At 43.9% G+C, this 15,315-nt stretch overlaps 1 protein-coding gene across 8 annotated transcripts in view; it reads right to left on the bottom strand.

Moving 5' to 3' along the window:
- Positions 1-15,315, bottom strand: part of TTC13 (tetratricopeptide repeat domain 13) — an 82,516-nt gene that overhangs the window by 23,974 nt on the left and 43,227 nt on the right. For 4 of the 8 annotated variants that reach the window (XR_007132436.1, XM_047762418.1, XM_047762419.1 and 1 more), the window contains exons 5-11: positions 14,768-14,833; positions 12,881-12,973; positions 9,785-9,901; positions 8,718-8,828; positions 2,530-2,612; positions 856-997; positions 394-568 (exon numbers count right to left, since the gene is read on the bottom strand). Coding sequence is in view for 7 of the 8 variants with exons in the window: in XM_047762418.1 (XP_047618374.1) it covers positions 394-568; positions 856-997; positions 2,530-2,612; positions 8,718-8,828; positions 9,785-9,901; positions 12,881-12,973; positions 14,768-14,833 (787 nt within the window). In the remaining variant the exon portion in view is untranslated. The remainder of the gene's footprint in view (positions 1-393; positions 569-855; positions 998-2,529; positions 2,613-8,717; positions 8,829-9,784; positions 9,902-12,880; positions 12,974-14,767; positions 14,834-15,315) is intronic. The other 4 variants (XM_047762421.1, XM_047762422.1, XM_047762423.1 and 1 more) reach the window with 2 other exon arrangements.

The following is a 15,315-nucleotide window of genomic DNA, read 5'->3' as shown; positions in this document are numbered from 1 at the left end:
TTATATTGAACAGCAGAAACCTTATAAAGGGGTACTTTTCTGTCATCCCTTTATCTTTGGATGAGACGTGACAAAACACACATACCAAGATGATTGTCACATTTAGTTCAAGATACGGTTTTTTTTTTTTTTTTGACTTAAGTAAAAACTATTAACTTTAGTGACAAAGAAGCCAAAAAAAAAAAAAGAAAGAAAGAAGGAAGAAAGGCACTGGACTGACCTTCTTAAGACATGGGGTCTCTAGCCCTGACACTCGCATTCCCCAAGGGGTGGCAGTGGGCAAGCTTCTCTGAGAGTCTCAGCTGCCTTGGAGGGGACCTTGGAGAGACAAGCCGTGTGACACCTGCACCTTCAAGCTTTTAAATTCGGTGACCCTGCAACTGCCTGACTTACCTCGCAGATACTTCACTTTAAGGTATTCTGGGCTAGCCTTCTGGCCGGGAAGAGGGTCATTGAGCATAACTTTCGTTTGGGCCTTTATCCCTTCATAAAACTGCCCCATTGCTACGTGGCTGAGTCCTTTCATGTACTGGCACACCTCGTTATATGGCTCCAACTGCAGACACCGCTGAGGCATTGAAGGAGAAAATGTGTTATTAGTTAGCAATACACTTTAATGTATATTCGTCTTTAATCTGGAATTGGAAAAACTTTCCCTCCGGGTTAAATCAGGCCAAGTACATCCTCTGTAAATCAGTCAACAGGACAAGGCAATGGTTTTCTCCTTTCTTTTTGCTGCAGTATAAGCCCTATTCTTGTCCCTCCCCCACCCCTACCCCCACCTCGTTGCACCGAACTTTGCTGAGGATCCATGCAGGTCTGCAGTCACGGTGCTTCTCACTTTCAGATGCTCACCTTAAAGTTCTTCAGGGCCTCCTGTAAGCTGCCATGGTGATAGAGCATCACTCCCCTGAGCTGGAGGGTCTGCACATGATTTTGGTTGAGCAACAGAGCCTTTTGAAAGCTCTCAGTGGCTGCTTCAAAATTGCCCAGTTCTCTAGGTATTTAACAATAGTGATGAACATAGTACAGACATTTCAGTAAACATACAGAAAAAGTTATCCTCAGAATTACCGTCCAATCTGCAAATAAGATAGCCCGATATGGGTGTTTGCTTTTTAATTTTACCACTTTATAGCTACTTAGCCTCATCATATCCTACTTGCTTTTTCTTTTTTTTTTTTTGTCTTTTTAGGGCCGCACCTGTGGCATATGGAGGTTCCCAGGCTAGGGGTCGAATCAGAGCTGTAGCTGCTGGCCTACGCCACAGCTACAGCAATGCCAGATCCGAACCATGTCTGTGACCTACACCAGAGCTCGCGGCAACACTGGATCCTTAACGCATTGAGCAGTGCCAGGGATCAAACCTGCGTCCTCATGGATGCTAGTCAGATTCATTTCCACTGAGCCACAATGGGAACTCCCTACTTAATTTTTCTAAATCTTACCAGATTATAGGACAATCATAGAGCTCTTGAAATTCTTTAGGGGGAAATTAATTTATTGATTTGCAAAGACATAAGCTTATTCAAATTCTTTTCCCCAATCCAGGATGAGCTCCAACCCCTAAAAAACTTTGTGTAAGTTTTAGTTTTTTGGCTAGAAACATGTTTCTCTTTTGGGAAAGAAGTATGTAGGTTATAATCATACAGAGGTATATCATTGTGAATCAAGTTCATAGGTTTAAATATTTTTTCTGTCACTAAAGTTACTTTACTTAAAATCTTGTAAATCATTAATTTAAAATTCTGAAAGAAGTATATTTTAGAATTTGTGATCATTTCAGAGTAGAAAGGTTCTTACTGAGCAGCCTTCTTTTATATATCAAATTTCTTATAAATAATAGAGCCTCCAGTTTTCTATAAATAAGGAATATTTTAAAAATATATGTAGCACTCACTTTTTTTTTCTTTCTTTTTTTTAAGGGCTGTACCTGTGGCACATGGAAGTTCTCAAGCTAGGGGTTGAATTAGAGCTGCAGCTGCTGGCCTACGACACAGCCACGGCAACACTGGATCGGAGCGCATCTGTGACCTACACTATACCTTGTGGCAATGCCAGGTCCTTAACCCACTGAGCGGGGCCAGGGATCGAACCTGCATCCTCATGGATACTAGTTGGGTTTGTAACCCACTGAGCCACAATGAGAACTCCTGTTATGTGGGTATTAACCTCAGTTACTGTCTAAAAAAGCAGCAGCATATAGAACTCAACAGTTTATAATGCCACTATTCAAAGCAACAACCCTTGAAGCACTACCATTTTCTAGACCAATATCTATAAACGAGGTTCTCTTAAGACAGATAACAGGCATCCTGACATCCTCTTACTGAAAGTTCTATGGTCCAGAGAAGATCTCAACAAGGATGTACATGCCTGTGTAATTTAAATGAGCATTTCTTTTGGTTAAGAAACACTTTAAAATATGTGTGTGTGTGTATATATAATATTGTATATACCTATTACGAGGCTGTCTTGTCTCCCCATCGACACCCTCCCTCCTCCCCCACCTGTTATTATTTTACTCACCTATAGGCCTGCCCCAGACTTTTATATGCATCAATAAAGTCAACTTTTTGCTTCAAAGCTTCTTTGAAGGATTCAATAGCTTCCTGTAAAAAGTATGTAGAAAATTATTTCATTTACTTAACTTAAAATTGAGTTTCTCTTAAATCACTAAAGGACTTATCTACATCTTATACATGGTCTCTGAGTGATTTTATTTTTAAATAAGAGGACTTAAAAGAGAGAGGTATAAAGCACAATAAACTATGAGTCAGGATGATTTGATTTCAACAGTAAACAAATGCATTACTACAGAAAACAGGGCCTTAAGTTTCTCCCTTTCAAAAAAGGAAAACAGCTTCTCACTATCTCTTTCATTAGGATTTTGAGTGTTAATAACACCTTCATTTTAACATAGTTTCCTTAATGGATAAAAGCCCCATGGAACAAAAGGAAGCCTAAGAGCTGCGTGAAATAATCCAAAATGATCACAGCCAGCAGCATTTAAAAGTGAACCAACAGAAGAAACAGAAAAGAACAAGCCCAATGTGCAATTGTTTATAAGACAAGAAAAAAGGCTCCTAGGAGAGCATCTGAAGGACTCCCATGATCTACAAGGAAAAAGGAACAAAATAAGAGAAACCTTCACTCTGGGGGCAGGTGGAGTGTGGCTCCCACCAAGGTTCCAGGTGTGCGCTAAGGGCCCAGAACCGCACACACTATGCCTTGACACCAACCCTCCGAACCACAGTACACTTGGCTGCAAGGGGACTCTCTGAAAACTGGCGATAAAATGCACCATTCCATGTCAGAAAAAACATCCTAGGCTTCCACCAGCATTGAATGTACTTTTCATTATAACTTTATTTACTGTAAAAAAAAAAATTACGAAGACATTTCACCCATCTCCCCAGGAAAAGACATATCTCACTTAACAGCTATAAAGGATCACGGTCTCTAAGAGCTTTAATGAGAAAGCCTTAAAAACTCCTGGGATAGAACATTGCAGCCTCATTAGATAATTCATAGCAAAAACTACTAAAGATATCATATGCCTTGCACATGGTAGGCACTCAATAAACATTTAATGCCCTGGTAGGCACACAAAATAGTTTGGCAAAAGCAGGACAATCTTGATTCTTTTCAGAAAGTCATTCCTTCTCTGCTTCTTGGTTTCTCGGGGCGGGGGGGGGGGGGCAGCAGTCAAGAGAGGCTGGATTTGAAACTCTTCAGAGGCAACAGGGGGATAAACCTTTTCATTAAGGAGTCCCACTGCATAGCTATTGTTTGGGAGAAAGATGAAAATCAATTCGAACATTGAAGTGTTAAGGACCACTCTTAATTAGGCTTCTTCCATGACACAGTCCGGATCTTTTAGGGTTTCTACAACTATATATTTAGTTCAACAAACATATAGTGAGCGCCTACTATGTGCCAGGGGCCACAGGAGGGAAGGGAACACAAAGATGGGCAGGTCATTATCTCTGTCCTCTAAGAATTCACAGTGTTGTTAGAAAGCCGATTGTGTCACCAGGTTATTAGAATACAAACTAAGAGCTACGACAGAGGTGTGAGCAAAAGTCTCTGGGAATAAAGTGAAAGAAACAACTAACCGAGCCTGAGGGACCAGAAGAGGCTGCACAAGGAGGTGACAAGGAGCTGGGTTTACAGAATGAGGGTTTGGGGAAGAAAGCGGAGCTTCTTGGACGGGGAGCACTAGGACACTGGGGCGTGAGCACAGGGTGCATGGGTAAGGGTGGGAGAGGGAGATGCGCGGGTCGAGGGCCGGAGGGCTCTGCAACCTGGGCCGACCCTGAAGCCCTGAGGACTGGGCCTGGGTGGTGGTCCCCATCTCACAACATGTACCCATTAGAGATGATAAAGGCAGGCAAAACCAGAGAAGACACAAGGGAACGGGGAGAGGATGGATGGAGCCCGGCCAGGAGGCGGCCGCATGGGTCCAGGCAAGAGATGATGAGAGCTCAGACTGAGATAGTGTCTCAAGGGAGAGAAAAGAAGGGTCCCATTCAGGAGGGGTTGGTTTTTTAAAGGCAAACGAAGACCCTAGTGGCTGTGTGGGGCTGGGGGAGGAGGGAGGTGAGGGCAGGGAGAGTTGAAGCTGAGAGCCTGGGTGCAGGGCCGGGGTGTTAACCGAGGCGGTTTAGCAGGTGGACAGCTGCGAGGTGGGGGGAGGCCATGAGTCCACCATTAAGTCTGGGGTGTAGGTGGACGTCTGGAGGAGATGCCCGGGGGCCTCTGCTGCCCACGGCACTTACAGCATGCTTGGACGCCACAGTTCTTCAAAGTCTGATTTCTCTTCAGCTTTTAAGAGTCTTTGGTTTCGGGGTTCCTGTCTAATCACTGCACAGCTCTCTACCTCATTCTGCCAAAAAGGGGACATAGCAGAATCAAGATTTTAAGCCATTGGGAACAAAGAAACCACGTTCGTTGAATCAATCTCTCAGCATACGAACTGGCTCTGAATTCGTCTACACAGGGAATGCAATGGTCACCACTTAAGTTGCCAACCTCCTCACTAGCTGGTGAGCAGCCATCACTCTGGGGCCATTCAGTTATAACTGAACAGGACAACCGCAGGCAACTCTCAAGGTCAATGTATGTGTTCCGAATATACAGTTTTTGAAATATCCTTACAACAGGTATACAATTCAATAGAAAGATTTTTGCTATTTTTTCCCCTAAGAAAATCCAAAATGTCTGATATACCTACTGAACTGGACAGCTGGGAAATTTGTCATGTAATATATCCTAATATAGTTCTTTTTTTTTTAAGGGCTGGACCTGCACCACTGGAGGTTCCTGGGCTAGGGGTCTAATAGGAGCTGTGGCCGCCGGCCTATGCCACAGCCACAGCCACGCCAGATCCAAGCCATGTCTGCAACCTACACCAAAGCTCATGGCAATGCCAGATCCTTAACCCACTGAGTGAGACCAAGGATCGAACCTGCATCCTCAGATGCTAGTCAGATTCATTTCTGCTGAGCCATAGCAGAACCATGATGGGAACTCCTATCCTAATAGATTTCTTTTTTTTTTTTTTTGTCTGTTCGTCTTTTTAGGGCCACACCCTCAGCCTATGGAGGTTCCCAGGCTAGGGGTCAAATCGGAACTGTAGCCTCCGGCCTACGGCAGAGCCACAACAACGCCAGATCCAAGCTGATCACAGCTCATGGCAATGCTGGATCCTCAACCCACTGAGCAAGACCAGGGATTGAACCTGCAACCTCATGGTTCCTAGTTGGATTTGTTTCCTGTGCCACAATGGGAACCCCCTGATATATTTCTAATGTATGATATCATAAAGTAAATAAGCAATCACCCACTTAATTTCTAAATTGCTGCTGATCTGGAGAGATCACCTTTAGGATACAGTGATAATGCAAACTCTTTGGACTATTTAATACTTTTTAATTTTTTTCCTTTTATGGCTACACCCATGGCATATGGAAGTTTCCAGGCTAAGGGTTGAGTCAGAGCTGCAGCCGCTGGCCTACACCACAGCCACAGCAATGCAGGATCCAAGCTGCATCTGCAGCCTATGCCCCAGCTCAAGGCAACACCAGATCCTTTAACCCACTGAGCGAGGCCAAGGCTCAAACCCATATCCTCATGGATACTAGCTGGGTTCAAAACCTGCTGAGCCACAACGGGCATTCCAGTGCAGTTTATACTTTGTCTCTACAGTTAAGAAGAGAAAGAGAAGTATCTAAACTAAGTTCATTAATGTAATTAAGGCATTTCACCACTGACTCAGTTTTCCAATCTGTGTAACTGGGACACCCTCTGCTCCTTCTCTACTTCATGGGGATGTCATGCCGTTGGGATAAGTGAGACAATACGTAAACAGTCTGACCTCTTCGGACAGCAGATCTACAAAACGCAAAGAAAAAGGTCTCATCCATTACACACGTTGATGCCGTGTTTACGAGCGTGGCGAAAAGAAGGAAGGACCAAAACCACTGAGGGAGACTGATTCACTGAGGTGCTTCTGATGCTCCGAGAAGGAAAGCACTGCTTCTAGGTTCTCACCATGTAGGTTTGAAATAAACCAAACTGAACTTCAGTCCATGTCCAGTTTCTACTTGGTGTCTCTGTCACCACTCTTTTCCAAAAATTTGTCCATGCCCACGTTCCTAAACCTGGTTTTTTAGTTAAAAGTGGAATCATTTGTTTGCATTTGTTTACCTTAAAAAAGTGTTTTTACCCTCTGAGTAGTAACAGTTCGCGTTTTTTCCTGTTTCAAATCTCTTTTTCCTCCATGTCATACTCAAGGGACAGGCTCTGAACAGGGTATTGTGATTTTGCATTTTTTAATTGAAGGTGACTGAGAGAAGATGAGAGGAATAGAGGGCAGATACGAAACAAACGGAAAGAGATCATCGGGCCACTGCTCAAAGCACATGTGGAATAACTGTCCTCAAAGCCCCTGTGCTGCCCCCGTGAATCCTGAGGGGAGCCAGAAAGGGTCCTTGTGGGACCACCCTCCATGTACTTGCAAAAAGGAGAGGACATGGATGAAACGAGATCTGCGAAATTCTTTCTGGTTTGGTTTTTAATGGCTGCGGGTTATTTTTTTTTAATGGGTCTATAAATGAAATTTCCACATATAAAATAATCTGTAATAATTAATACCTGATCCACATTTAGAGTTAGTTTATACAGGACTTTTCACACACATTATTCTATGTCATCCTCATTGTCATTCCAGGAGGCGGAGAGTGGCAGCACCCCTACTGGACAGATGTGGAAGGAGAGGCCCAAAGAGGTCAAGCAGCACGTCCAGTTATACAATCAAGAAGATTCGGAGCCAGAGCTCAGACCCAGGCCTTCAGTGCAGTGCTCTGTCTTTGAAATGCAATCATCCCACGGATACTTACTGAGCACCTACTATGTGACAGACACTGTAACACTGAGGACTTACAGCTTGAGGGCTTTTCAAAGGTAAACCCTCTCCCAACCTCCAAGCGTGCGTGTGCGTGTGCATGTGTGTGTGTATGTGAGATCCTCAGAACTATTTTCAACAATAACGTGCATGTTCTCTCTGCCACGTGCTATTGGAACTTGTCACAGCTTTCCAAGCCCAGGTTCAGTGCAACCTCCTCTGGACTCCCCACCTCCTCGCTGCAATGGAGGGTTGTCATTTCCCACTGTCTTTGGCTCTCAGGCTGGCCTGTCCTCAATCAGCCGGTTTGGACACGTCCTGTGCCAGAGCACTGCTATGTGCCAGGCCTGGCTTGGGTGAGGGGCTGAGCTCCACTCTCAGCCCTCAGTGTTTCTGCGCTCATCCATGGCAGGGACAGGCCTGGCACAGGCTGGGAGAATGCAGGGTCACAGGTAGGGGGAGGAGCTGGTCGGGGCATCCTGCCCACACCTGGCGTCAGCTGAGACAGAGCCCCGCCAGGGTCCCTCAACCGCTCCTTCAAGGGACAGAGCTGGCACTGCCCCTGCAGCCCCCAGAGGGCCTGAGGCAGTCTGGCCGCCCCAATCTGAACGTGGCCAGCGTCTCCTGTGTCCCTGTCCCTACCCTCCTCGGCCCCTGCCGCGTCAGCATCCACTTCCTAAATGCAGACCGGGTCTTGTCTCTGTATTTCCCCCAAATCCAGGTTTTACAGTACCTCTGGGCCACCGATTAAAGCCAGAATTCTCAGCACAGCACTTCCGACCTTCAGGACGCCCTCCCCATGGCCCAGCCCCGTCTCCTGGCACTCAGCCCCGCTGTGCTCCGGGCACTGACCGTGGCTGTGTCCCCCGGTGCTGGTATCATCGCTCATGCTTTTTCAAAACTTCCCAGCCCCGCTCCGCCTTCCAGGTCAGGATGCAGCCCACTTGCTCTCTGGCCTGCCCCCAACCCCTGGGTTCAAAGGAATCTTTCTCACCTCTGCTTCCAAAGCCCTTGGTTGATATCACTTTAGTGTATTCACCGTATGATACACGATATGTAGAGAAAAGAAAGCCTTTGTAAAATGCATCCGTCCTAAGTGCAAAGTATTATGTCTCCCTCATAACCTTCTGTCCTCCCCCTTCTGCATCTATCAGACAGTAGGAACTCAATAAATATGTTGATTCAAACTACTTTCTAAAATAAACCAATCAGACACTTGAGACGTCATTTAAAAACATGCCAAACTAAAGCCCACCCGCAAAGGAAAAGCAGGATCGCTGTATGTACACATATCACACAGCACTTTCACCTTCAAAAGTCCTCTGTGAAAGAAAGTTAAACCTTTGTATAGCATAGCTATGGGCTGGTTTTTGTTCAGTTCTAAGGACTGCTGAAAGTCTTCATGGGCTGTGGCATAGTCCTACAAAAAGGAGAATGAAAAAAAAATAAAGTAGTATTCATTAGATATTTTGGACATGTTGCACCTTTGACTGATAGAGGAAAAAAATTCCCAATTTATCCTGTGCCCTTTCTGGCTTTAAAAGAAACATTTCATGATCATAAATATGAGTTGAATGCTTATTACTGTTTGTTGAAAGAGTGGATTTAAATTGATGGGAGAAACTCATAAAGGTTTAATTTAAGCATGCTGTCTCGACCGCAACAAGAATATTATTTTACACACGATTAAAGTCATAATCTGTTATAGAAACTTACAAATTATTTTCTGGTACTAGCATTTTATTACACCAAATACTTCTAAAATAGTCATGATGTAGATCAACCTCGAAACATGTTATGCTGATATTTTGAAACTCTATTTCTTGTACAATAGCAAATTGTTATTAAAAATGACTGTAAACCCACAAAAATAAGTGTGACAGTCATAAACACCACTCTGATGATAAAAGATAATCTTGCTAGACTGAGAAGGTACAGTCTGGGAAGCCACATTCATTTAGGTTTTAGTTGTTAGGTTGTGAGACCCACAGAAATTCAAATTGTTCCTGTAAGTTTAATGGTCACAGTGGTAACATGGACATGCTTCTCTATGCTGATATCTGCAAGAAAGGTGACGGTATAATCTGTAAACCACATTTCTCTTCTTCTGTTTCTCACTCTCCTTCTTTTTATCCCCCAGTCCAGAATTAGGTACCGCTGACAACTCAAGCAAGAAAATGTGTTCCTGACACTTCATATTTCTCCACTGGGTTCGATTTCAGCTAAAGAGAATGCTTTTATACCTGTCTTTGAAGGCAAATGTAGTACTACTCAGCCCCAAACCCAAGTCTATCAACAAGCCGTTTTCTGAACTAGAAGGAAAGGCCAAGTCTTGATCATCGTGAAAGGAAAGGTTGCAAGGCAAGAATAATTCACCTCTGATATGAAGTACAGGGTCCCCCGGTGTCTGTACAGCCGTGCTGAGGGCTGAAGCTGAATAGCTTTAGTGAGATCATTCACTGCTTCATTAATTCGTCCCAGAGGGGACAGAATCTATAAACCCAAAAATGCAATTAGGGGAGAAAAGTCCCAATGATCATCCTCACACTGCCAACGCTTTTGACTTTTCAACTCCACTTCCCCACACCACACGCCCTATGACTCCCTCTGCAGCCTAAAACCCTGGACCCCAGGCACCACGCAGTGAGGTTCAAAGTCAACAGGCGAAGGGCCACCGACCTTGTCTGGCCAAGAGGAGGCTAAGGAATTACAACAACGGCAATGGCCTTGTCCTTGTTTCATGTTCTGGGTCACAACAGATGCTGCTTTTCCTGATGTACGACCCCCCCCCCCCAACCTGTCATTTACCTTTCAAAACAAAATTTGGCGTGTCAAATTAACCTGAAGGACAACCCTGAATCATTGAAATAGAGGAAGTGTTCATCACAGATCAGAGTCCGCCATGCTCTCTAGCTGTGCCCTGTGTGGTATTAAGTGCTGAATGGCAATTTCTAAGATCTCGGGTGTTTTGAGAGCCCTCTGTGTGAACTCTCAACTCATTGGTCATGATCTGAAAGGAAGGAAATAAACAGCTGCAAGCCTGTTCTGAAACCGCCTTTTAATCCAGCAGTCGGTTGTGTTCTGGCAACACTGACAATACAGAAGGCAGCTCAGGATGCAAAAGTACACCCCAAAGGAGTTCCCATCATCGCTCAGTGGTTAACAAACCCGACGAGCATCTATGAGGACTCAGGTTCGATCCCTGGCCTTGCTCAGTGAGTTAAGGATCTAGCATTGCTGGGAGCTCTGGTGTAGGTCACAGACGCAGCTTGGATCTGGTGCTGCTGTGGCTCTGGCATAGGCTGGTGGCTATAGCTCCAACTGGATCCCTAGCCTGGGAACCTCCATATGCCGCAGGGGCAGCCCTGGGAAAAAAAAAACAAACAAACAAAAAAAACACCCAACAACAACGAAAAAAACACCCCAAAGACACAAGAAAAATTCAAATGTGTATCTGTATTCATGAACTGCGTTCAAGCAATTTATCCAGAACAGATGTCTTTAAATTTGGGTTAATTTTGTTCTTAGAATAGGACACTTCCATCCAGTTTTACTAACTGGTTTCCTCCTCTGCAGGAACTTAAAGCCAGCAAAAGAGAGAAGAGTCAGGTAGCCACATCACAGTGGCAAGAAAGATAGTTGAGAAAGAGGAAAGAAGTGGAATTATGCCCTGAGATTTCAAGACCCATAGTGGCCTGGCATTGTATTTTCAAAGGAACAACATCTTGACCTGGTAGGTTAACCCTCAGAGACGTAACTGAATTGTCACACACCAGCACACCAATCAACATGCATAGTAGTGTCACTAAAAAAGGTTACATTATGTTCACTGAATATAGACTATTTCAGAAAGCATCAAAGTGAAAAGTTTCTTGTAAAAGAATTTCTGACATAGATCAATGGTATCCTGTAACTGAGCTGGAAAAAAATCACTACGTTGTGACATTATTGTCTGATTATGCCAGAAAATGGGGGTATTATTATGTCGTTTTTAAGATAATGGGAAATCACTTTTCTGATTACCAATATCATTTGGGGTACACAATTAGCTTTTTTTTTTGAAGCTGCTCAGTCTTCTTTCTAAGTACACTGAGCTAAATTCATGCTTTGTCATAGCATTTGAGCGTGACATCATCGTAATGGTGAGGAAAAGCACATGGCCCCTCCCTGGAGCAGAGGGTCACCAACTGGGCCACCAAACGCTCCCCCTAAAAACCAATAGGACTCTCATACAGCAGCAAACAGATTCACTTAACCCTTAGGGTTACGATCCAAAAGAGACAAGACATAATGAATTTTTTCATTAATGGAGAAGGAATTTCATTCAGGAAGTCAAAACCCCAATAAAACATAAAACTCACATTAAGAAACTGAACTGTAACTTAAGACATTATCATTTTGAGGACAAAAACCTCACACATGCAGACTTTAAAACACTAAAACACTTTGTGTTCCCTCTACTTCCTCAGTTTTCTCCCCTCGAAGAGGGGAAAAAAGTCATTTGCCCCTTTAGTGGAACTCTCAAATCCCACCAGATCAGACTATTAAAAGTTAAATTTTATTCAGATTGAATTCATTAACATAAATTCAAAGGCCAATAATATGAGTATAGGTGCAGTAAAATAAATACAGCATGAAATCTGGATGGTTTACTATTGCTTTATGAAAATAGTAAAATGGACACATTTCATTTAAAAACATTAAAAAGGACACCTTTGCACACACACCTTTCCCTGGCCTGGACACCCCACCCCACCTTGTCCCCCAGGACAAGGGATCTGACCCGCTCCAGCATCACCTCTTCAGTGAGGCCTCTGCAAACACTCCCCGAACCTGTCCCCTTGCTGACCTGTCCCTGAGCCCCGGCAGACCATGCTTTCCTGAAGCACCCCCCTCGGAGTCCACTGTCACAGATGTTACCTGGAATTTTCACCACATGTTTCTTCTCTGTCTTCACCTTCAGTCATAAGTTCTGGTTCTGGTCCCCCTTACCTGATCTATGTCTCTATATAGACAGGTGTATCTCATGCGAATTATATACCAGTATGCACATGTGTGCACGAGCACACACACACACACACACACACACACACACACACACACACACACCCCGAGATGCTTCTAAAGGCTAGAAATCTCATTTGACCATACTGTCACACTGTTTTGCTAAAGTGAGTCATATATACAGCAAACATCACGTATGACATAGTTTTCAATGGGCACTGACAATGGCAGGACACACCATAACTGTGTATTTTAATACCAAATATTACTATTACATGTTAAGTCAGGAGTATCGCTCGGCCCATAGTTTTTAGTAATCTCCACCGTGTTTTAAGGCATTATGTATCTATGGAGGAAAACACAATAGGTATAAGCGAGGTTTTAATTTATAAGTAATAAAATAATAGGGAAAAAAGTCTGAGATTCGACTAAACCAGTAACAGAGGGGGAAAAGAAAACCACACTCACTTCGGCTCGCTGCTCAAATACCTCTGGACGATCTGGTTCCAAGGTAATTACTCGGCTCAGTTCGAACAGAGCAAGCTCAGCATTCTTAACGTCCTTGAAAAGGCATTAGCTTAGTATGAGATGCACTGTTATGTGAAACCAGCTTGAATAGATTTTTCTGAAAAAACTAATCATTTAGTAAGGACATAGCTACTTATTGGGAAATAAATACCAACTTCGCTTCTATACAAGAGATCTGCTAGGTTAAATATGTTATATTCCAACTCTTTCACTCACTCAGCTCTAACTATCCACTCACAGAACACTGGACCTGCTACCTGCCACAGGTGCCACAGATGGCAACATAATTTCTCAGTTTAACCTATTTAAACACCACACCAACAAATTCCCAGGGCTGAGTGCACGGACACCAGCGTGCAAAATGATGCTGACCAGTGGCGATGTGGGGAGAGAGAGGAGCCAAGACAGTGTCAGGTCAAAACCCTAGACTCACACAACTATACCTTAGGATGTCCACGTAAGTTCTCTTTAAAATTTGGACATGACTTTTATATCAAAAAGATACGAGCATGTTTCTTTTACATTAAGAACGCATTTAAGATACGAGCAAATTTCGCATCAAGATATAAAATTTAAAAAGATGAAATTGGGAAGAAACAGTTTATCTCTGACCTTTACTAGGGCAACTTCGGTCATTTATTAATGCCCTGGACCTAACTAGGGTTAGTTATAGATGCTCTGATCGTAATATCGTTCCTTCCTAAACACCTTTGTCATTCCCAAATCTGAGTTCCTTCTCAGTCTTCCTTCACATGTCTCAGAAGTATACAAATATACGAGTTCTCCAACGATTTTTTTCTTCATTGGCAAAGATATAAAAGTGACATTTCTCTGGCGTTCCTGTTGTGGCTCAGCAGTAACGAACCTGAGTAGTATCCATGATCCATGAGGATGCAGGTTTGATCCCTGGCCTCGCTCAAGGGTTAAGTATCCGGCATTGCAATGAGCTATGATGTAAGTTGCTCAGATCCACCCGTGGCTGTGCTGTGGCTGTGGCTGTGGCTGTGGCTGTGGCATAGGCCAGTGACTACAGTTCTAATTCGATCTCTAGCCTGGGAACTTCCATATGCTGCATGTGCAGCCCTAAAAAGCAAAAAAAAGAAAGAAAGAAAAGAAAAAAAGTGACATTTCTCTTCTAAAGCATAATTTCATTTGAATATTTTCAATATAAAATAATTTTTTAAAAGATATGCATAATGTTCTAGACTGAACATCTGGACAGCTGATCTTAGACTATTTTATTATTTACTCTATAATCTCAGAAACGTCTTCATTTTTAGATCATGTTGCCTTTGTTTGAGCAAAATATACTTCTTAGCGCCTCCCTCCTGCACTCCGCAGAGAAATATGGGGGATAAGGTTCCAAAGACACACCTATCTGGGAAAGGATAATCTAGGATAACAAATTAAAAATAAGTTTTTGTTCTTTTATGCAACCTTTAAAAGCTGTGAAAGGAACTCAGATTCTAAGTGCTCCTGTACTACCGACACCCAGTTTCTCCTTTGCCAAAGACTCTTTCTTGGGCATTCACAAGGTCTCAAGCTTTTCTTGGTTTATGCCCGGGCAGTTGAGGTTGGCAAAGGCTGTCCTTTTGGAGTTGGTGAAATGGACCTCAGAAGACCTGGGCAGAAACTCCCAGCACCCCCGCTCCCCAGCCACTTGATCTTGAGGAAATCCTTCACAGCCACTGTCTCTTCCGGGAGCTGGGATGGCACCCCTGCATGTTCCATCAGAGCTTGGGGAGCAGTGGGGGGGCCCTCGGGGAAACCCTGGTCCGAGCCCGGGCATGTAGACACTGTGGCGAGCGTTAACTATTCCATACTCACATGTAGGCCCTTCTTTCCATAGGCTATCCCTCGGCCATAAATTGCACTAACCAGATCAGGCTCCTCCTAGTCAGACCAAAACAGAAACACGTCAAAAAACTAGAAACGAAACAAAACAAAGAAGTCAGTTTCTGCTTACAGCGCAGGGTTAATGGCACAAAGGGCAGCTCTACGTTAGGCTACCAGCCCTCATGTCAATCAGTACGAGGTCCCCCGCCAAAAAGCTCATGATAAGGAGACGTGGATGCGAGTTTTGCATTCTAATTTTTTTAGTTTTTATTTTGTTTTATCTTATTTTTCGGTTTTTAGGGCCGCATCCATGGTATCTGGAGGTTCCCAGACTAAGGGTCAAATTGGAGCTACAGCTGCCGGCCTATTCCACAGCCACAGCAATATCAGATCCAAGCCGAGTCTTCAACCTACACCACAGCTCATGGCAATGCCGGATCCTTAACCCACTGAACGAGGCCAGGGATCAAACCCACATCCTCATGGATCCTAGCCAGGTTCATCAACCACTGAGCCACAAAGGGAACTCCTGCACTAAA

This window comes from Phacochoerus africanus, chromosome 15 (genome assembly GCF_016906955.1).
Source record: "Phacochoerus africanus isolate WHEZ1 chromosome 15, ROS_Pafr_v1, whole genome shotgun sequence".
Lineage (NCBI taxonomy): Eukaryota > Metazoa > Chordata > Mammalia > Artiodactyla > Suidae > Phacochoerus > Phacochoerus africanus.
This window is presented reverse-complemented; position numbering and strand designations above follow the sequence as displayed.